The sequence below is a fragment of the Acyrthosiphon pisum genome, chromosome A1 (assembly GCF_005508785.2).
Source record: "Acyrthosiphon pisum isolate AL4f chromosome A1, pea_aphid_22Mar2018_4r6ur, whole genome shotgun sequence".
Classification (NCBI taxonomy): Eukaryota; Metazoa; Arthropoda; class Insecta; order Hemiptera; family Aphididae; genus Acyrthosiphon; species Acyrthosiphon pisum.
Window position 1 is genome coordinate 83,639,979 of NC_042494.1, and position 23,897 is coordinate 83,663,875.

General features: G+C 38.0%; 1 protein-coding gene across 2 annotated transcripts in view; it reads right to left on the reverse strand.

Annotated features, from left to right (window-relative positions):
- Positions 1–23,897, reverse strand: part of LOC100163405 (headcase protein) — a 47,389-nt gene that overhangs the window by 13,014 nt on the left and 10,478 nt on the right. The window contains exons 1-2 of one of the 2 annotated variants that reach the window (XM_029487638.1): positions 22,221–23,816; positions 21,647–21,746 (exon numbers count right to left, since the gene is read on the reverse strand). In XM_029487638.1, the coding sequence (XP_029343498.1) occupies positions 21,647–21,746; positions 22,221–22,246 (126 nt within the window). In that variant the 5' untranslated portion in view covers positions 22,247–23,816. Of the gene's footprint in view, positions 1–21,646; positions 21,747–22,220; positions 23,817–23,897 lie in introns of those variants that run through there. The other variant, XM_001951326.5, reaches the window with a different exon arrangement.

A 23,897-nucleotide genomic window follows, 5' to 3' on the forward strand; every position in this document is an offset into this window, starting at 1 on the left:
ACCGTACGGTAAAAACCGCAAAAGCTTGTTAGGAGCTTAAAAATAAAAAAATAAAATAAAAATCGGTCGGAAGTCCCCATTGTCAAACCTAAACGCGTGTCCCATGCAGGCTGCTGATGCTGCTGCGCTACTCTCTCCTCCGCTGATTGTCGTCGTCATCGTCGTAGACGTAGTCGGTTTTTTTTGTATATATATTTTTTTAGTTTGTTACCGTTTTCGGGCGAAGAGACACACCACCCCCCACCCGACGACCGATCTCTTCTCGTATATTATGGTTCGCGGTCGACAATCAGCCGGCAAACACGGGCATGACAAAAAAATAAATACCATATCACATATATTATATTTATATATAGATATATATACAATAAAAATAAACCACCCGCGGCGAACAAATCAAACAACCGACCGGGATTGATATTCTGTCAGTTACACGTACAAACCGGCAGTGAGTGTGTACAACAAAAAATAATAATAATAATAACACACATACGACGATGACTGCAACGACGAACGAGTGTTTTTTATTATCTGACTTAGGCCTCTCTCCCCGCCCGCCCCACTTGCTCGACCTTCCATCATCGGTTCTACGCGGAGTGTCGCAGACGTTTCAGGTGAATTTCAATAGCTTATCTTCTCCTGTACATGCGTATGTGTACATATTATACTATAAGTGCGGCCTGACGGGCTTTGAAGGTTTTAGAAGACGAAAAAATCTAAAAGAACTATTGTACTTGTTATACGTGGGCGGGCGTATAATATAATACGTCATACATACGAAAATAAAAAGACAGTATAGAAGAAAAGCGCTCAAACAAAAAGCACTCGATAATATAACATCGAAATGGCATCCGGTCTCTCGTCATCCCGAAAACGGAAGTCTGTTGAAATCGCGACTGCTGACGATATTATAAAATATAACATTTTTTAACAAACGTACACACTACAATGCAGAGACTGCGTGGCGACAGGCACAAATCGAATAGTGAGACAATAATATTATAATATATTATTTTCATCTACTATACAACAAAATCGGTTGAGACGGAAGACCAAGTCGTGGTGGATTCACCCGAATACTGTATAACGAACACCGAATAAAAAATATAATTCCGCCTCAGACGGAATTTCCCCTTTTGCAACAAAAAGACTCTTCGTTCGGGTGAGCAGTAAGAGACGCGATCGCGAGAATTTCTTATTTTATTTACGGCTGACTAGAGCAAATTTTATAACACACACGTGCGCGCGGGCGACCGCGTTTTCAGAGTTGAATTTCGAAAAATATGGTTAACTAACAACGCAATAATGATAGTAGATAATAATAATAATAATAATAATAATAATAATATAATACATAATATAAGAAAAACAACGGTAGGTTTATTAACGGGAAAAAAACTGCAAACGACTCGTTTAGTGAATACTTATAGCCGTCGTGCACTGCCAGTTGAGACACTGTTTTTTCTATTATTAAATTACCGTGCAAAATGACGATTATTTCCGAAACGATGCCCCGGAGAGTGCACAGGAGGCGGGTAAATATACAAAGATATTGAAAACTGGGGGTGAAAAACGTACCGGAGAGTGAGTTAGTTTGCCTATATAGCCCGGCACCTGCGATGGTCGTGAATGACGCGCAGGCGAAGCGATGGTGAGGGGGTGGTGGAGTAAAGGACAAGTTTATGAAGTTTCACGATGATTTGGCCGGGTATTTCTCCCCCCCTCAGATACGCTCTAACCGCGAAAAAAATTGTTGTCTCCCAAAGGCCGTCCACAGACGCCGGGGAATAATAGCCCGCGTTATCGACGTTATTTACACGCGTTTCGTTATTATTATTATTTTTTTCGCGAAAAGCATCTGGCAGGAGCATAATTTAATTGCGTGGTAATTCTATCAACGCCGCAGAGGGTCACACGCTATAAGACGATTTCCGTCCCGAAACCCATTTCGTCCACGCCACCACCGTTGTCCCCTCTCCTCCTTATCTCTCGGGCAGAGTTCGTTTTTTATTCTTCCTTCTTTTATTTTTTTGACGTTTATCACGCGCTCTAGTTATTATTATTATATTATGTATATGACGTGTGTTTATGTGTGTATAATACAGGGGGACTCCTCGGCTTCTCTCGCGGCCGACAACTATTATTATTATTATTATTTTTATTATAACAACGACGACGACGACATTATTATATTATTTACTTTTATTACGAAACACCATTATTCGACGATGTAATGAAAACGCGAATGAAAGCAAAACGTTGCGAGTGTGCACACCGCCCGCGAATGCGAATATAAAGGGCACGGCGCTTTTATCGGCAATTTTCACTCGGCCAGACGACAACGAAACTCGTCGTAAAAATATCGTCTTCCTCGTAGATAAGAGGAGACCCCGTAAATACAATAACAGTAATAGTACAATATGTATATAAAGGCGAACAGGTGTAAAAACACACACACACGGCACACACACTATACGCAAGCGACCGCCGTCGTATGATATTTTTTTTCCATCGACGATTCATATTATTATCTCGGAGCCCGCCTTCGCTGCCGTTATCGTAAATAAACGACGATAACGCCTCCTCGTCGCATTCAGCCGTGTTACACATCATGTATAGACTATAGACGATTACGAGGGAGGATAACTGTTTTTTTCTCTCTTCAATATTATAATATTTCGATTACGGTGTTTTATAGAGGATTTACGAGATCCTCCAGTGTAGAAACACGTATATTATTTATATGTTACATTATATTACGAAATCTTCTCCACTGCATAAGTTTCATAACTCGCATGAAAATCGCAAGCAATCTAATATGTTCAATCATAATCTAATAACGAGTGGGCGGTAATCTCTAGGAAATCGAGGAAAGGTGCCGACAAAATTATAACATATAATATAACGTAAGCGTTTAAAAAAAACTTCTAAGATCGAAAATAATAATAATAGGACGCCACATCGTTTGAGTGCGTAGATCGATTTCCTAAATATCTGTCCGACGCAAAACAAATTGTACGCGTACATACGTGATATCCTTGTCCCACATATTGGCGAGCGGAGTAGAAAAAAAAAATTGGACGACGACGACTAATACGCATATATGCGACTAATCGCTCAAACGACACAAAAACCAACGTCGGGAAGATGCTCGTCGATTTTCGTAATAAATTTCGACGTACACAATTCTGTCCATCGCAGTCACGTGGTGGTGGCGGATGTCCACGACTTCTCCCAACGTCCGCGTCGTGGAATTCGTGACACACCGCACGCGCAAAGGGGATCGGAAAAGGAATTCGTCCTCAGCTGCACACGCGCGCAATATATAAGGTGAAGGAATTGGCACGAGCTGTATTTCGCTGCAAGTTGTAACAGTGGTAGTTGATGGAGTAATAATAGCTCGCAGGAAAATAAATACGTATATATACGCACGTCGGCGCGTGCAGAGAAAAAGAAACGGACTTCACTTTCTCCGAGGCCGGGTGGTACAGTGAACCACTCAGACGATTTTTTTTTATTTCTTAATTTATTTATTATGCCAATAGGAGCCGTGGTTTTGCCCTTTGCCGTTCTCACGCCAAGGTCATCTTGTGCAAATTCCTCATAACACGCTTCCAATTATATTGGTACCTATACTCTATATGAGCACTGCGATTGCGCACTTTTCTGCTCCGGTTTCCTCCTGCAGCGTTCTGAACACACAATCGTCCAAACCGTGCTGTCCAAAAACGTCGTAAAGTATATTGCCACAGCTGACGCGATCGACGTGTTTTCCAATTCATCTCCACGCCAATCGGTTAAAATAAAAAAATCACTCCAGGTTAACACGGACACGAAAAAACTGTTTCTTCATCTGACATTATTATACGTGGTAGACACAAATATACAGTTTCCGAGAGAAGACAAATTACGACGACTGCGGCGTTTTTTTTTCTATTTAAATATTTTATTTATCTGCAATAAATAGGTCTTCTTTTGTAAGCGTTTCTTTCAACCGCAAGACGCTGCAATTATGTGCTGTCGACGAGGCTATTTTTTTTATATCCTGATGACTAAAGAATATTATTCGACTTACGTCGTGAATTGTTATAATATATTCTATTGGACGCGATTGGTGATATAGAGAATATTTGTGGATCGGGAAAATCGTAAAATCAACCACCATCGGTACCAAAGGCGAGTTTATTTATCGACTTCTATCACCACTGCTAATTTCAAACATAATTACGTTGTTCAAAAACAATGAGCAATCACAATTCAAACTGACGTTTTGACTGCACATGTCAGACGCGTGCATTTAAATTACAAGAAATTAAACGGTACAAGCAAATATATAGTTTTTCATAAATGTATATAGGTAATATTTAAATATTTTCGTATGAATAATTCGTGACAAAAAGTATGTTCCCTCGACAACTGCAAGCATATATATCTCATAAAAATGCTGATATTTCCATCTGCAAATTCCAAGGCGTATTTTTTTACTTTCTATTTTTCGGCTATAGTATAAAGTGTATAAAAGGTATAATATGTGGTCGTATCAAATATACGTTCCTGAACAGCGAACACTATTGCGTGTGCTAAAAGATAAATGCGAACACAAATCTCTCGATTACACGACGCATAATCGAAAATTAGAATACGAGTGCCGGATTAAGGATAAAAAAAAATTCGATCGACTGCACAGGAAAATTCGGGTTTTAACGAGTTTTGGCACAATGTAACAAAAAAAACCTGACGGCGGATGATAAAAATCGGATTTCGTCGTTATTTTATACGATATATATATTATAGTCCACAGTGCACGGAAGTGGGTGAAGAGAACAAGATTATCCTTTTTGCGCGACGGTCGCATGATGGGGATGAAACGCAATCGGGGTGAATGGAGGAGAAAAAAACCGTATAAATTGAGGCGGATTATTAAAACTTATTTTAACGAACTGGCAAACACCTGATATGCACATAATAACCGGCGAGAAAAAAGTCACTTCCGGCGACCCGAAAAAATTTTAATACACGCCGCCCGCCTTATATAAGACATATTACTTATTATTATAATGTTCGTGTCGCAATCGACGTGGTCGCTTGCACTTGCAGCTGTCCTGCCATTACGAAATCGCCAGATGGCCCAGCCGGAATTTTTTTTCTTTCTTTCCGTTGATACTCGCGTTTATTACGGCGATTTTAATGATTTAAATAAACAAACGGCAAACGCGCGCAGCACGACGCCGTCGTGTATAAACTATACGAATTATTAGTGTCAAATATATAGAGTGAGAGAACAAACAAATAATGGAAGAGCAACGTCACGTGTAGGGACTTGACGAGGTTTGCTGATGTGTCGAAGTCGGGGCCGAGGCAAAGAGTATAGATGAACGGAAATCGTATATTTCGATCGTGAAACGACAAAGCATCACCTTTGTGTGGACAGTGCGCTTAATATAATACAAGTCGTCGATATTGTATGTAAATTATAAATAATGTGGTCGAAGGGAAATATAATAAATCGGTAAAAAAATATATATACTATATAGACCACGACACACGAGTATACACGTGTGCTCGGCGGCAAAACGGTGTCGACTACAAAAGACGAACGACGAGTTTTATCTTAAATGTAATTTTTTACTCTTCTGCAACAACAATCGTCGTTTGTTGAGTATGACGCAAATACAATGTTTATATTTGCTTATAAATAAATTATTAAGAGAACATTACTATATTATATTATTTACAATATTATAAATGAGTAATCTGATGATTTTCAAGGGGAAACATTTTCATAAAAAAAAGTTAAGATAATACAATTTTCAATAGAATTCTGTTGTATAAAATATAATCAAACTCATCATTTTTTAATATACCTAAATCATTCAAATATTACCATTAATACTAATAAATTCTTATTTTCACGGATTTATATTTATTCGTAGTCTCAATCGTATTTTTGTATAAAATAATAATTAGTAAAAATATTAACAAAAGTATTTGTTAGATAAGAAACCATGACTCTTGAAAATAGCAGTGCGCCGACGTCACTCCGCGTATCGTTATTGATAAAACCAATTATTGTCAATTCCTATATGTATACAACGCATATAGTTACTACTCCAGTGAACACAATGTAATTTAATTTTTAAAAAAAATTTAGAAAACTAAATAATACCTAAGTATGAGTTATAATTAATTATAATTATTAAAAAAAAATATTACAAATAATAGAGTAAGAAAACAAACCTTGGGTTCATTTTTTCTTACTGTTATCACTTAAACATATTATTATATCACGTTATATTTCTTTACCTAATATTTCCTTAATATTATATAAAAAAAATAAAAATGTCATACGCACCACATACCACTGACATATACGACGAACGCCGTTGTGCAATACGTCGTGGAAAAAGTCGAACAGAATGATATAATTTAGTTTCTGTATTCAACTGGTGCATATGGTATATTATAACGGGCATTGATTAACAATAATTCGATATCGCGAGTGTGGTAACGCGACGATGTATAATATACTATTATATAGTATAATAATATATGCGTTGTTATTAAATTGAAAATTTTGTAACATAACCCGTTAACACAGTGTCCCACACTACACAAGACGTACATATACTGTTTATTATTATTATTATTCGTAGAAACGGCTACAATGTCGTTTTTCCAGAGTCCTTGAAAATCCTATCGTCCGATTATAATTACACCACGGCGTAAAAAAAGGACGACAACCGAGAACAACAAATCCGACGTTTGTTTGAACGATCTACCTATATTGGTAAGGCAACAAATTGGTTTTCACTTTTACGTGAGCCCCGCAGGCGGTATTGTATTATTAATAATTATTATTTATTCGTCATAATAATATAATAATATTCTCTACTGCACCAGTACACGTACTTTCAGGTGTTGGCGAGTGTGCTGGGCATTATCATTATTAGCTACCTATGCTATTATCGGATTGCAATATTTTTTACGCGAGCACTTATATCCCACTGAAAATTTACTTTATTATTTTTCATCCGCTGCAGTGTGATAAAAACAAACGATTATACACATAATATTATAGATCGTTTCCACTATCCCCCCCCCCCCATCGTAATCATAAAAACACGCGTCTCTCGAACACTCTCTAGATCGCCTAAATTGACGGTAAGGACAACAGATCGGACATTAAAAATGTAAGAGAAAAAAGTTGTGAAGAATATCGACCCCAGCGTACACAGCAATTTCAAAGACATTCCAAGTGTCGTTTTAAAAATGACATGTTCCATATGAACACCGGGGTCCTCGTTAAAAAGTGGCGATGTGTAATATACGAAAAACCGTTACCATTTACGATAGAGTTGGAACGTTATTAACAGACGTCCGCGTTTTTTACGCGACGATATTGTATAGTAAATTTGGATCGATTTCGGACAACCCTAACACAATGAGAATGTACGGGAGAGTCGGTTTCAAGTTGTTTTAAAAATTATACGATTATCGTCACTATAATACTGTTACAGTGAGCGGAACAACAAAGAGACTCGCGGGATTGAGAGCGACGATTCGCATGCAGATTTGACGACGGTCGTTACCGAATTATTGTTTTAATCTTCCGCGGCAAACAATTGGCTTAGTGCGTGTAGCAGTGACAAAGGGGCGAAAAAGGAAGAAGAAACAGAAAATAATATAATAACGAAATTAAAAGAACGACAAAAAAAAGTATAAATATAAGAAAATAATCGAATCTGCGAGAAGAGTGTATAATAACCGTGGGGGGAACGAGGAGGTGGTGCTCGGTTAATTTTTATGATTCGGTATAATATCGTCTTAGCGTCTAGAATTAAAAAACGCTGCCTTATACAATTAAATCAACCCCTCGATTGGAGGGACCCATGAAACCCCTTCAAAAGAAAAAACATCCGCCGCCGACGTCGTAAAACCCCAAAAAGTTAAAACGAAGAAGCAACAATTAAGCTTTTGATGAGACGGCGGCGGCGACTTAACGACCGTGAACGTCTCTGCCAGCTCAGCTTTTCGGCCGTTGTAATTAAAGAAAAACGGTTCAAATTGTCACATTCCGCCGACGCGACAAACGGTCCGAGAAATTTGTCTATAAAATCTTTTGTTATACTCCTTACAGCAATCGTATTCTTCGTCGTGGCACTATTATAATACGACAGAGTGAGATACGTTAATAACGCGAAACTTCCAAGTACAACGTTTCACATTATTATTATCATCTGCAGTTATTTTAACGGAAAAAGTCTCATTCACATTCACCCGTACTCGCAATTTATATACAAAAAAAATTAACACTCTAGTGACAACACTGGTTGTAAAATTATTTTTAAGGCCACGTGTCACAACAGGACACGGAAATATGTCTCGACTCAACACTGTGTAGAACCGAATCGCTTATGCGTTTAAAATCAATTTCGGTAAAACAAAAAATATTCGGTACACGTGGGACACAGAGTTGTAATTTACTGAATTTGACTAGGGATTCTCAGGAAAAAAAATTGTCATTCGGTTACAAGTAGGTTAGGTTATAGGTATTATAGGTACATTAAAATAAATTATAGCACAGTTTCGTGCATAGATAAATAAATTATCAGGAATGTTCAGGGACACGTACAATGTTATCGTAAATCACGTCCGTGGTCTGCGGAGAGACCGGAGAAAATCACTTGGACCAGGCACAGAATTTCTGGTATTTGTCGTTCTTTGTGAGAATCGTTAAGGAAATAAAAAAATACGTCGCAAAAAAGACCATCGTCGTTTCTGTATATGAGTGGCGTGCTTTTTTTTCTTTTTATTATTAATTTCTAAAACCGAATCTCGGTCACAGTCAATTTATTGTGACTATCACGCGACCCAAGGTTATAATATATTATATTATGCTCACACACTAAGTATATTATATCGTTAGTAAATCATACACGTGGTGTCTAGCTAGTGTCTATCACTCAACACACACACCGTCGACATTACATCACTGGTAAATTGTATACATCACACACGCGGACGGAAATAAAAGTCGGTTGAAACGACAAAGTACTAATACCGTCTAATTTTAATTGAACATATTAATATGCAGCCAGTACGACACGCGCCCATCACACACGCATAAATTGCACAGGGTAGACTTTATATATATATTATAGGAAATAGACAAAGAATTTTTTAAGTGTTAAATTACGTTTTGGAACATATTAATATAGGTATACTATTTTACTTATTTTATCTATGATTATTATCTTAAAATTGAAAAACAATTTAAGAATACATTTAAAAGTGATAGATATTGGCCTGTCGACAAAACGCATAAACAACCCTGTATATGCAAGTAGGTATACGTTAAATAATACGCGGAGACGCAATAATACACGACGCTCGCTGTTTGAGTATTTCATTCCGGTATCGTAAAAATTAATGCTAAACATTCAAATACCGAAATATTGCCGAACGCAATATCCGACGCATTGGTAAACATTATGTGAACAAATGACTAGTACTCGATATATGTGTATAACGCTTGTACCTACGCAATTTGCATTGTTATAACGCAATCGTATTTATTTTTTGTTAGGACACAAAAACGTGTATTGGATTAATATTAAGGTGTGAGTTATCGTATAGTTATAACGACACAATGTTTACTATGATAGCGACTAGCGAGGAGTCTTCTTTAAACACAATTTATCGTTATTTTTATTTAAACAAATTATCATTAATATACTGCCCAGTATATAAAAGTAAAAAAAAAAAATTGTAGAAAAAAGAGGCGAACCAATGAAATGTGACGAATATCACTAACCAATACGTACCACTGTAAGTCAAAACAGCAATATTTCAAATTACAAACTACGAATTAAAAAAACATTTCGACCGATTCTATCGTTGGCGCGACTTGCACCGAAATCGAAATGGTCGCGGGACTTTTCACACGATCAATCATACACCCAAAACGAATGTCATCGTCATCGTCCTTCGAATAAAAACAAAATTAGTAACGAAACGTACTTAACACCACCGCCGCTGCTAAGCAGAGGAGTGATTTAATATTGGCATTTTTTTTTTTTTAGTCACTTGGTTGGCATGTGTTAAGAGAAGAAAGAGAGAAGCGAGTCGTGAGAACGAGTGACACATAATAATATATCGCACGCACATGGCCTGCTGGCTGCGCGTTTAAATTAAACTCCACCGTCGCGCTAAGGAATCGAGATAGTCCAGGAACAAGAAAGAAAAGGCGGAGGGGTCAAGAAGTAGCTTTTGGCGAATTTTCTTCGTTTTTCTCCTCCTGCGACGACAATAATAATAATAATAATAATAACAATAATAATGGTAATAGTAATAGTAATAATAATAATAACAACAACACGCACGTCTTGCCGCCACGTCCCTCGATCCGCGTCTTTCCGTCAGAAATAATAAAATCTCCGGTTATCGTTGTTTGTTTTTAATAACACGAGAGAAACGCGCGCGTATACCACCCTTTCACGACCATAATAAAACGACCCCATACACACGCGCTCGTCATAATCCGACGTTACAGCCGGTTCACGTAGCACCTATACACGTATATTATTATACAGCCGGCGGTGTAAACGAGAACTGCTGCTGCGACGAACGAAATATATATTATTATTATTATATGTATATTGCCCCTGGAAAACTCATATTGCCCGAAACAATCGTAAATTGGCCTTTCAAAACGGAACGCGTGTGTACACGGAATTCACAATGCGTCGTCGGTCGTACGACGAAAACGAATCTCAACACCATATCGAGCCGACCTAACATATAATATTATAATATTAAATTCAAGTTTTCTTTTCGTCGCAATGCGGCGGTTCGTTAGCTAACAGATGGCGGCAACTTTAATGCGCGTACCCGTTGTTCACCTGTACCACTCTCCCCCCTCCCATATCCCACACGGTTGACTGTATAACAAACGCGTTGACGGCGTTAATAAAGAAGTCGATTATAACGGAAAACGTACTTGCAATGATAAAATGAAAAAAAAAATTGGAAAAACTTCCAATAACAAGCCTTATGCAGGGGGGCGTGACGCAACAACAAGTGTCAACACGAGAATTTTGACAATATTGTAGTAATTATAATCATACACACGACACACGTGTATAAATAATAATATGTTAATACGAAATGTTCTTAGTAGGTACATACATAATATTATTCATTCACCGTATGTAAAACTGCTGTTTATATTCTGTGCTGGCAGAAGAAAATATACAATATCATCTTCGCCTACATAGGTAAAAAATATTTTTAAAAAAAACCACGCCCCAAAGGAGAATATAATGAAAGAAAACGCTTATTCGTTGGCGGCGTGAAATTCGTTAATATTGTTTCCGAGAAAGGATTCTCCTCAGAGTGCGTGCAGCAACTGGTTCAGACGACGGTGTTGTCCAGCAACACCACGGTGGCCGACATCGCGAACAAAAGCTTTCATGCAAGTTATACACGTGGAAAACCGGTTTATGTTACCGACCAACTGTATGGAGCAAAATATATTAAGAGTTCGGGACTCGCGCGAAATTTGCCAAAATCCATCACCGGGAAATATCGTCTGATCGGGTTACCCGAGAGACGGAAAAAAATCTTAACAACAGCAGTAAACCTGTCCGCAGACGATGACGATAGTGGGCGTAGTAAACTGGTTGGGCGCGCGTGTTTAATACATGGCGTGCAGTGTGTAATCTTTGCTGTAAGCAAAGGACCGAAAATAAAAAGTACTGTCACCGCGTACATAAGGTAATAATATGTACCTATAATGTATGAGGTATAAGGTTTCCACGGTCGTAAAAAACAAACTGGGGAGTATTGGAGGACATTGGAAGGCAACGACGTTGAGTGTTTTTTTTGTGAAACCACAACATTTGAATACAATAGTAGTTGACTCTGCAACACTGATCGAAAAAGAATTTTTTTTCAAGTTTTGGAAAAATAAACACGTATGTGGGAGTGAACATACTCGTCGTTTTATCGATATAAGAGCGAATTCTAATATGCACGAGAAAAATTGCCTGTGACACCCCTCCCCTCCACCCACAACTCGACCTTACGCGGCCGCGATAAAATCACCAAAATTACAGAGGCATGCATTTTTCAACAGGTGCGCGGGAAAAAGCGCTTCTACGAGACTGAAATAAATAGCGGGTATGCTCGAGCAGTAGTAAACATCGTCGCAATAATAATAATGTGTAATTACGCGTCCCATTTTAGTTTTCGTTTAAAATAACAACTGCGAAGAAAAAATGAATTCGACGGATTAGCGAAGAGTACAACACGATAAAGGTGTAGGTGCACGTTTCGAACATCCAATTATATTTTTATGCCTATTATTCCCGCGCAAACGATGCGGATTCCGCGCGTCTATCCCAAATGTAAATATATACGAAAACATTTGAAAGTGCGACACGTACACGCAACCTCCCTCCCAGCGACCCTCCCCATCCACTCGCCCATATAAATGCGCGTTCGAAAACGATTGGCACGTCTTCAATTTTCCGTAACCACTATTATTATTTCCGTCGTCATCGCGAGCGTAAAAAGCGATTCTCTACGACAAAAACTACGGCTATACATACCAAAATAAAAACGAGAGGCTATTTTCGCGCGACGACGACCACAACGAGATCGTGGCACATGCGTCGCCCTACACAGCTTATATAAAACACGATCCTATATATGCTGACCATAATATAACGCAACATTCAAGTCAAAAAAGAGAAAAAATAAGAAGTACAACGTTCATTTTAGGCTAAGGGTGAGAGGGCTGTATGGAGGGTGTGTGTGTGTGTGTGTGTGTGTGTGTGTGTGTGTGTGTGTGTGCGTGTATCAAATATTATGATGGCGGAAAAAAATGATTCATTCCCCGGGCTTGCGCTCGTTTTAACGCACTCGGAGCGCGAGAGAAGATCATTAAGTTTAAACAGGGAGGCGATTTTATTTTTCCCAAACGATATATTATATTATATTATACATTCTCTCGTGCGCGTATACAAATATATGTTATTCAAAAGATCCGAAACCGAGGAAATGCCGTCTCGCGACCCCGCGACCTATTGAGCGACGTAGGGGAAAACTTTCTTTGGAATTCTTTCTCACTTCCGTGACACCCTTTGCCACGGTAAAACTCAGATTGGTGGGTGGGTATGCGAGAAGGTCTACCGCCACCACCACCACCACCACCACCACCCCCGACGCCGCCACCACCAGCTGCTGCTGTGGGTTTTTAATGTCGACACGTTCTCGGAAGAAGAAATTGCGCGAGCGTCGTATTTATTTTTTTCTCTATACATAAGGAAATGAAGACTTAAAAACCCGCGGGGGTGGCGTGTGTAAAAGCCGTGCGTTTAAGGGAAAAAAATAAAAAAAGTGTTCACGCATATCTGATGACGATTATACACAACGGTGATAAATATTTGCTTACGAACGTTAGAAATGTGACATCGCCAGATTGAAATCTGTGACACGTACGGCGCGAAATTATTCACAAAACCCTCGGGGTTTTCGTCGAAAAAGAAAAAATAATAATATTCTCTAAAGTGGAAGGCCCGTACTTTTTAAAGATTTTTTTTTTTTGGAAAACACGAGAGTTACGCTTATTTAAACACGGATAGGTAACAACGAGATCATAAATGATTAATATTGTTTAACAATCATGAACGCAGATTAATTCGCGTTAAATTATGAACAGCTGCTGTATAATGTACTTATGATATTATGTTGACGATTATTTGAATACCGTAACCATAAGAGTTAATTTATTGCCTACATCACCCCGACAGCATAATATTTTCTATTCCAAAATATCATAAGTACTCCTAAGGAAACGCAATATCGATAACCTGCATCATTTTTCGAATCACCTCGGTTTCCGTGGAGTGATATTAATATTTCACGTCATTTTCTATAAAAGTTTAACGGATTGATAGAGTGAGAAATAATACACACAAAAGATTGAACACGTCATCAATGTTTAAAAAAATATTTCGTATGGATTGAAGTTATAAAACTATAATCACCACACTGGATTTTATTTAAGTGTAAAAACTCGAGTACTTCATATAATTATACTATATCAGAGGCGTGTTTAAGTGTTAGATCAAAATTAACGATAACGTATAAATAAATCACTAATTAAACGATATTGTTGTTTGCTATGTAAATAATTGAGCTTTATTTAATGTACCTATACAATACAAAAAACTATTAACACCTGTTTAACACGATTATACATTACATGAAACACACAACGATGCTTATCAGCGATATAATATATAATTTGTTTAAATAAATTAAGTACCAAAACGACTATGTAAGTCATAAATTCATACTTATACGTAGTACGTATAGAAATCGATAAGCAAGAAAACAACAATGGACCCTAAAAAAAATAGTGCACACGTTTGAACGAACGCAAAATTCTTATAGTTCTGTCGATGATCTAAAACGACATTTATTATAACGTTCAACATCAATTACAATGTTTTTTTTAAAAAACAATTTTATTTAAATTTCAGTTCAACAATAAAAAAACACCGGCGGACGCAGTTGGCACACACGAAAAATTGCAGCCGCCGTCGTCGTTAGGAGAGGAGGTCACACTGCTGCAGCGCTGCACCGCGGCAAGCGCATCGTTGCGCTACATGAAAAAGGCGATCATAATATCATATTATTATTATTGCCGATAATGTTGTATTAATATTTGATATAACTAGTATAGTATTACACAATTGTTTATGTTCGGAAAAAAAAACAGTAAAATTAATTTTAGAGATTAATCAGATATGAGACGATAGGTAAACATTTGGTGGTTATAAGTTCGGATATTGTTGTAACTAAACAACTATAAAAGTGTTCAAATAACTAAAAATCTAGTGTTATTCAATGCGTTCACTTTTGAAATTTATGGAAATTAATTTTATAAAATAATTTTAACATTTTTCATCTGTATCGAGCAGAGCGAAAAATACGGAAAGTGAACAACAAATTGCTATAGAAACAAAATATAGAAATATAGAATGTCCTATTGTGTTTGTTGCCGTTTTACTCGAGTTTATATAACAAGAAAACAAAACAAATAATATACTATATTTGTATAGGAATATGCGACAACGAGAACCGAACTCTAGAGACGAATGCAATGTCACCCTGCAGACAGGTTAGCAAGTATGCAACTGCATGTGCTCACTGTAGGTGTAAATTAATGGTGTCACATGGTAGTTTATAAATTTATAATATAAACTATAGTCTATAATAATCAATTTCGGCGATAATAAAATTAAACTTTTTTTAAATGCATGTGCTCTCAAAATACCTCTGTGCGCTACTGCACGAATGTTTTTGGTGTGGCGTAATACACAGTATATTACACCACACATTCATACCACGAAAATGTTACGATCGCGATTGTCCGTCGAGGGAGGGTCGGGGAAACGATCGTACGATTTTTACGAGGGTCGTGTGCGTGGGTGTCACGTGGCCCGCGTTGCGAGCGGGGCGAAAAAGCCGACGCCGCCGTGCAGCAGTAGTGCAACCACGAAAAAAAAGCGTTCCGTCGGGCCTGCAGGCGCCGCCGGACGCGCGCGCCGAACCGACGACAACCGCAGCGCGCGATCGATAGCGCACGGCGACGCCGGCCGGTGAGCGGGGGCGACGCGAACACCGATGCGAAAATGCACCGCCACCGAAAACACTGCACCACCACCCCAACGGTGATCTACGAGAGAGAGAGAGAGAGTTTCTTTCTCTCTTGTCATACATCACACACCGCGGCCGAAATATTATTTAGCGACGTTTTTATATTCGACGAAAATGAATCGAAATTTGTCACGAATATTGTACTGGGTGTACCCCTATATCGATGTACTGCACCGACACATGTTTTGAAAGGATTTCGTACCACCGTGCACATGAAAGGCACATGAAAGAGGAGTCAGCACAGTATTAATTGTAATTAATTTGGTAAGGGGTTTGATTTAAACAAATTTTAACGATAAATCTTTATTCTAAATATAATAATTACGGAATTATATTGAAAAACAACGCAACAAAAACATGCCCACTCCGAATGGACAAATACCGGTTCAGAACTATTATAAACTGAAATAATATTATTAAAAAAATGAATGTATTAAAAATAATATTGTCTACGGCTGGACATAATATAACATAATATTAATTATTTTTGATATTAACTTCTGGAATAGATATTTAAGATTTAAGTATTGCATTTTTATATAAAATAAAACATAATATGTCAAGCTCTATTTTAGTTTTGGTTTTTAATTTTCATAATAACAGTAATCGCACTAATTTTCATTGAAACGATTCTTCGACACTAGGTTTTAGGTTAATGTACCCAGGTTGTTACATCTCTTTAAAAGAAAGCTATATGTGTAATCGTTACCACACATACCAACCAGTGTGTTTCAAATGTACAGACACGTTCAATTTTGAGCGATATTTTTAGTGCGACAAAAACGCATTGGGGTTTTTAGAAAAGAAAACGGTTGTTTTGACGGGCGTATACCCGGAAGAAGGAATACGTTTTCCTCCGCAACCTCCCCCTAACCTGCCTTAACGGCGACCGTCTCGACGAGCTAATGGGGACGCGACCGAATAATAAACCCTCCTAAAACGACTACTCGCTACCAAAAATACACTCTTCCAAAGCGACTACAACCCACTTTGCGCATTTTTTATCTGAAAGACGACTCATTCTCGCACAACTATACGACGACTTGTTTGACTAACCCTTTTTTAAATAGCTTGCGTACATTCCAGGTACATTAAAAAAAAAAATTAATAATAGTACAGATTCACTAGGGTACATTTAAGCTGAGTTCCTGTACTTAAAAACCCTAAATACTTAATATAACCTTTCCCTTTGCCCTTTAAATAAGGCCATTATAGGACTTTATGTCTAATCGTATTAAAATATAAAATTGGGTGAGCCTAACCTGTGATTGATCGATAACTTGATTACAATACTGTTCATAAGAACTTTTGTTAGTACCCCGAAAATAATTATTTCTATTTTGAATTTTCTTAATTTATGAAATTTAAAATTATTTAATATTCCAAAACATGTTTTTCTCTGAAAAATTGTTGTAACCGTGACGTCCGTCGTTGGATTATCATCACCAAACTAAACTTTTACTATATTGTTGCGTTATAAGTTATAACCTATTTGGTTTATATCAACTATTTGATATTCCGGACACCCAGTATACAAGTATATAATACTTGTTTCTACTGAATGTGGGTTATCATCGCTGTTTGTGAGTGTTTCTGTGCAAATGGGTCTCGTCACAAAACGTATGAGAATACTATTATGTGCATAAATGAGTCTGTGCACCCCACGAACGACAAGCACGGCGGCAGTGAAAGGATACATAACACTATAGGTAGTTTTACAACAATTAACGTGTCTCGCGTGTTGTCGTCGATGCCAGTATAAGTATCAAACACAACAACAACAACAACAAAAGTGCGAAATCCGTAAATTACCGGATGACTTCCTTGTCCGCGCGACGGGATGCATATTACACGAGTGCATATGGCCGAAACGACTATTTTTCAATGACGTAAAATGATTTTTCACGCATACAATAATATTGTGTCTACATAATATTATTTTTATCGCAATCGCACGGCAAGTGCGCTGTCGGTCGAGCCGCACCTATGCGACATTTACGTGATGTGCAGCGTATAGGTACGGTACGTAATATATGGACGTGTTGTCGCGAATCGTTCAAGGTCTACGAATGTGTCGCTGCAATTATAATATTATTATTACCCACTTCGGTCGGGGCGGCCTCTCCGACGCGATATTATCATCTATCGCCGTTTACGCGGCGGCGCGGGCGCGTCCGGAAATTCGGCACGAAAAAAATTTTAAAAAACGCTTCGCCTGCATAATCGGGTCGCATCGTCGGATGCCGCCGGGTAGAGGGACGCGCCCGCTATTGATCGGCGGGCGCGCGCGGTCGGGTCGTCGGGAACTCGCGCAGCACACAATCCAAGTGTGGCAGCGGCGGCGGCGGGAACGCTCAACCGGCAGACAAGTGCGTGGGTCCCGGCGACGGGGCATCGATGCACATTTCAGTCGGGCGCACGCGGCGCGCGCGGTCGGAGCGAAGGGGCGTGGGAGACGGGCCAAAGAGCCGGCCGGCCGGCGATCAATATTTTGGTCATATAGCGGCGCGGCGGCGGCGTGCAACGTTGTATACATGGCGCGGTGCGACGGCATGCAACGTTGTATAATGACGGCTGTGGCGGAAGGATAGCGCACCGATGTGAGTGGGTGGGTGGGTAGACGAGTGAGTTGGTGTGCCGGAAAAGAGGACTAGGGATGAAAAGGGGTAAAAAAAAAAACAAAAAATTCCGATTAAAAAAAATTCTCCGATCGAATGACCGATCCCCGCAGCCAGCGATAGGAGACAATCGGCATCCTTGTGTTGAGGTGTGGGGGAGCGGTTGAGGGTTTCAATTCCAATACCAAAAAATTGAACGGATTTAAAAAAAAATTCTTAATCGGTGTTGAAGAGGGTCAGAGTGTTCGAGAGAGAGTATTTGGGTGCGGGCGAGGGGGATGGGTGCTTTTTGCGGTTGGTGTGGTCGGGCGGGCGGGTTGGCAGGCGCGAGAACTTTGGGCGCCCAGCACGCAACTCCGGGCGAACGTGGGGGGGCCAGCGGGCGGTACCCTAAACACGCCCGGCTGGGCGTCGGTTCGTCCGCCAAAAACGGAGCGCGCACACTCGATCGACGGTGCGACACACGCCGGCGCCGCCCGGCCCAGTCCCGAAAATAAAAACACTCGAGGACCGGTAAAACCCCGAAAAAAATTCGCCGTTTGAGCGCTTGGTTTACTTCCCGAGTATGACGACTAAAACCGAGTAAAAATACGTCTGATTTTCCGGACAAATCGATCACGAAACGAGAGTGGAGGTTTTGTCTTTCCACGACTATAAAGAAAACACAATAATAACGAAACGAAATACAATATTATGCTTATTATATATTATATTCATGTCAAACAAAAAATGTATTTATGAACGAGGTGTATTATTCACATAGTATAAAAATATAAATTCGATGTATTTTTATTCTTTATGTGCGGCAAAACGAAACAAACGTAATAATATCATATTATTATCATAACGTTGTCGTTAATTTAGACAAACGCACTCACACGCACACAAACACCATGGCAGAGGCTTATATTATTATTGACCTTCGTCGTGTTCTCGTTTGGCGTGTATATTACACGTACACACAAGCACGCTGCCGTCGATACGTATACTGTGTATTTTTGTTTGTGATATCAATAAAATAGTACACTAATAATATTAATATTATTGTAGTCTCATATATATTATTACAATTTTATGCAATCAAAACGATATATTTTGTCGAAATCCAATTTGGTCGCGGGAGTCCAACGTACAATGATACTGGCACAATACATACGAGATATTATCTGTCAATATAATAAATTTAGTTCGATAATGTCGCATACACAACGTCGCGCCAATTTCGTACAACCTGCAACTACTTTCACTGAAATAGTTTCGATTACTATAATTATATAGGTACCTACGTTAAACCTCGAATACAAGGTACTGCCGCGTCGGGGATTGAGATAACACGAAAGGAAAAGTCAAGATCGAAATTTGTTATGATAATTTTGTCGACTTAACAGACACCAGGGACAGCCGCCGCCAACACCGTCCAAAACACGAAACTAGCGTCACCCAATTAGAGAAGTGTTTAAATAATAAAACTACCAGTCTAAATAGAACAATAAAGTTGACCAATTAAAAGCATAGGTACTTAACGAGTCATTGCTGCGGGACACTAAACTCGAAAATGTAATATTTCAAAAGCGATAGAAAACCATAATAAAAGCGTTATAGTGAATAAAAAAAATAACGCATTAACAGGCAAATTCTTTTGTTTCGTTAAAAACCAATTAATTGATATTCGTGTCTCAATAATCTCAAAACGAAATTAGTTAATATTAATCACTATTAACTATTATTATGGCAACTTATAAGTTATAACATACGTGTGTCCTCGTCCCTCGACCGAATGGAAAGTAAATCTACATAAGGTCATTTAATATTTATAAATAAATCAAGCAAAAATATATTTAACGCCGTTGAGAGTAGACATTAATTAAGCAATTTTATAAATGTGTCAGAAATATCAAAAATTTATATTTTAATTTAAAATTATTCAGAGCGAAAATTGTGTATTTATTTATTTTATTTACTCTAAAAATCTTTTATCATCAGCATTTGATAAATAAATAGTATGAAAAAAACATAAATTAATAACAACCAGTTCCGTTAAAATATAAAATTAAAACTTATCGCAAAACATAATAATTTAATTTGCACACCTACCTACATGTATCAATGAATCACTAAAAAATTATGTACGATAATATTGCATAACAATTGTACATAATATAATAACTGTAGTACTACACGGTGCGAATATTAATTAACTTAAAGAAAAATTAATGTATTTGATAATCATTGAAGAGTATAAATAACCAAGAAGACTATCTACGATCGGAAATTAAAATTGTCAGCTGAGTAATTTAATTTTAAACTGATAATAATTATTGTGCATGTATAAACAAAAATATAGGTATCGAGTACATAATATTATAACAAAAATCACAGTCAAAACAAATATTTATTAATGTATTTACTGCGTGATCGCTTTGAAAATATTGAATGAAGTATTGTTTTTAAATACTAAAAGTAATTGGATCAATAATAATTGCTAGTCCTTAACTGAAATTTTATTACCGTTGGCACAATAATGATGTATAATGGACGACGACGGCAGCCGCAAGGCAGGAAATGTCAAAAACAAAACAATCTTTACATACATCCTGTGCAGAGGATTACGTATACTTAAATAAATTATTCTATAAATACACACGACCTTGGGTAAATTTTTTATCAATTTGTTGTCGAGTAGGTGGCGGCGGTAAGATGTGGTGTGATTAGGAAAAAAAATACAACGAAATGGATGTGAACGCTGAACAGTAAGCACTCGCGTGTTTTTGTTATTGTTGTTATGCCATTGTTCCATACGACCGAAATATTAATATTCTATTCACCTAACCGGTCAGTCGGACAGAGTTGGCCGATGATAGTAAAACACTAAAACTACAAACCCTACACGGACCGATCCGAATAATATTTCGATTTGCTTTTAAATGCGACCGTTGTACATGCAAATAGAAAAACTATGTTTTAGACGAGACTAAAAAACTCTGCAGAATAATATAATATTAATTAATAATAACTGTTCCACACAGGATGATTGATATATTTTGATTTGCGGCGGACTTTTCGATGAGAATCGATCCGTCAAGTGGTTTGATGTGCGTTTTCGGTCGTCGGTAGGAAAAGAAACCGGCGCACCGGAAACGGTTCATCAACGGAAACACATCAACAACGACGACGACGATATTACATGAACGGACGGCGGACAAACAATTTTGGGTGCACTCCCTCCGCTCAATTATTAATATAAATATTAAATTATAAAAATCTCGCCGAATGATTATAATGGTCATAAAGTACGTTACCTTTACGTGATAGGAGTTGAGCATGTGCCGTGGCAGCCGGTTGAATGTGCTGAAGTCCAGACGGCGGCAAAATATCCCATTGCCATTCATAGACGACTGCCTGCGCGACAAAAAAACAAAAAACGGTACAAAATTATTACATATTATTATTATTATATTACAATAATTAATATTGGACAGTTAATATGGTAGTTAAAATAAATTGTAATAATAATGAGATAACGAAACGCGACTAAAAACGTACGCGCCACGCGATGACTTGCACACACAAGCGCGCGCAGTAGTCGATGATTATCGGAATGAAAAATAATAACAATAATATCATAGAGAAATGGTGGACCGGGGGGAAAAGGAAGAGGCCTTAACCTAGGCCAACGGACAGCGCGTTGTCAGGTGCACGACCGCCGCCGGACGTGCGTTTTCGTTTTCACGGTATCGTATTGGGAGTAGGAGGAAGACGACAAGAAATATACGGCGGCGGCACTAGTCTTTTATTATTATTATAATTATCACACGCCACGCGCAGCTGACCCCCCTCCCCCCTCATTATCAGAGGTTTTTTTTTTTTAATTACCGTAGCCGCTGATATTGGTATAACATAATATGTTACTGATGTTCAACAATTGCATGATATACACCTCTGGTTCTCGAATACGACCACGACACGACAACCTCCTGGTCGAGGTTTCGGTATATCGTCGATTCGGCGTTTTATTATTAACGTCGTAAAATAAAACTCGCACCACACACACCGTGATGTAGACGACACAGCGATTTTTATCGTCCGCAGTGTAGTTGTCCTGTTTCGATTCCTCTCGGAACGGTTGTAGGTCATCGGTCTGGTCGGTCTCTCACTCACACTCACATTAATGCAAAATTATGATAAAAAATAATCGTTACGCAATAAAAGTATAATATTATTATTAAAAAATTAATTTAATAATAATATAATATCCACGGGCGGCGAATCGCGACGGACCAAACCCTACCACTCTATCTATTACAATATGTACTCTGGGAAAAACTCACACACCGAGTGTGTTTAGTTGGTAGTTTTCAACGAGAGAATTAAAACTAACGTAATCGTTGACATTATCGTGTATTGAATTACCACAGGCCATAAGCCCCGTCGTCATTCATTTGGCTATCGTTTGTTTTTCAATCGACAACATTTCGTAAGAATAATTTATAATAATGACTATCGTCGAGAATTATATATTTTTTCGCAGAGGTAATCGAGACGTACGAATCGTAAACAGATTTATAATAATTAATACCTACGTAAATAGAATAAAAATGAAATTCTTGATTTATTTAAAACGCAAAACGTTTTACCGCACGTGACTTCAACTGGTGTAGTGGTGCACTGATATACATACACTACTGCAGTACAACTTCTGTCTGCTACACTATTATTCATCGTCAATATTTTTAATTACGTGAAAACGTTTGTACACGTATGAAATTATGCAGTTCGATATTTAATGACATTTTTTAATTTCCGAACAATGCGCGACGTAATAATAATATTGTACATTAATAATCGTACACCGTTACCTATTAAAAATTCGTTTTCTATTCGAAACGGAGACTAGACGTCTTGCTAACGACGCACACTGTAAACGAACGGGTGTGGTCAGCGCTAAACGTATTATTATAATAATATACGTACACTGTGGTACGAGTACGGTTATAAAATGGAATATTAATATATTATTACAGTCTGTCAGTCAAATGATTCTCTCGTTAATATTGATTTTGAAGTGCACACCGCCGTTGAGCGATATGTTTAACACCGCGCGCGCGCACACACACACACACACACACACACACACACACACAATTATCGATCTGGTATACATAAAGTATAATATATTCGGAAGAGAAGTCTTCCTTTTTGGAACATTTCTCACTCGAGAGACGCAAGACGTCCCCGATTGCCCAATCGAAACGTGTATAATATTACATTTTTCTGCAGTAAGTGTCGTAATTTTATGGATGTACACGTCTTGGTAATCTGTTGAGCGGTGTTTCAAGGATGACGTACAGACGGGTGCATGTAAGCTCCGCCACAAGAACCTTTTTTTAGTGTGAACTCCGCCAGGAAAATAAAACAGGTAAAATTGGGTTCATGTAAACTCAGCCATTGAAAAAAATGAAGTAACAGTATACACTATACAATTGATATAATAAGCAGATTATAAAAAATCATAATTTTATAGTAAAATTTTTATAAAAATCATAATTTTAT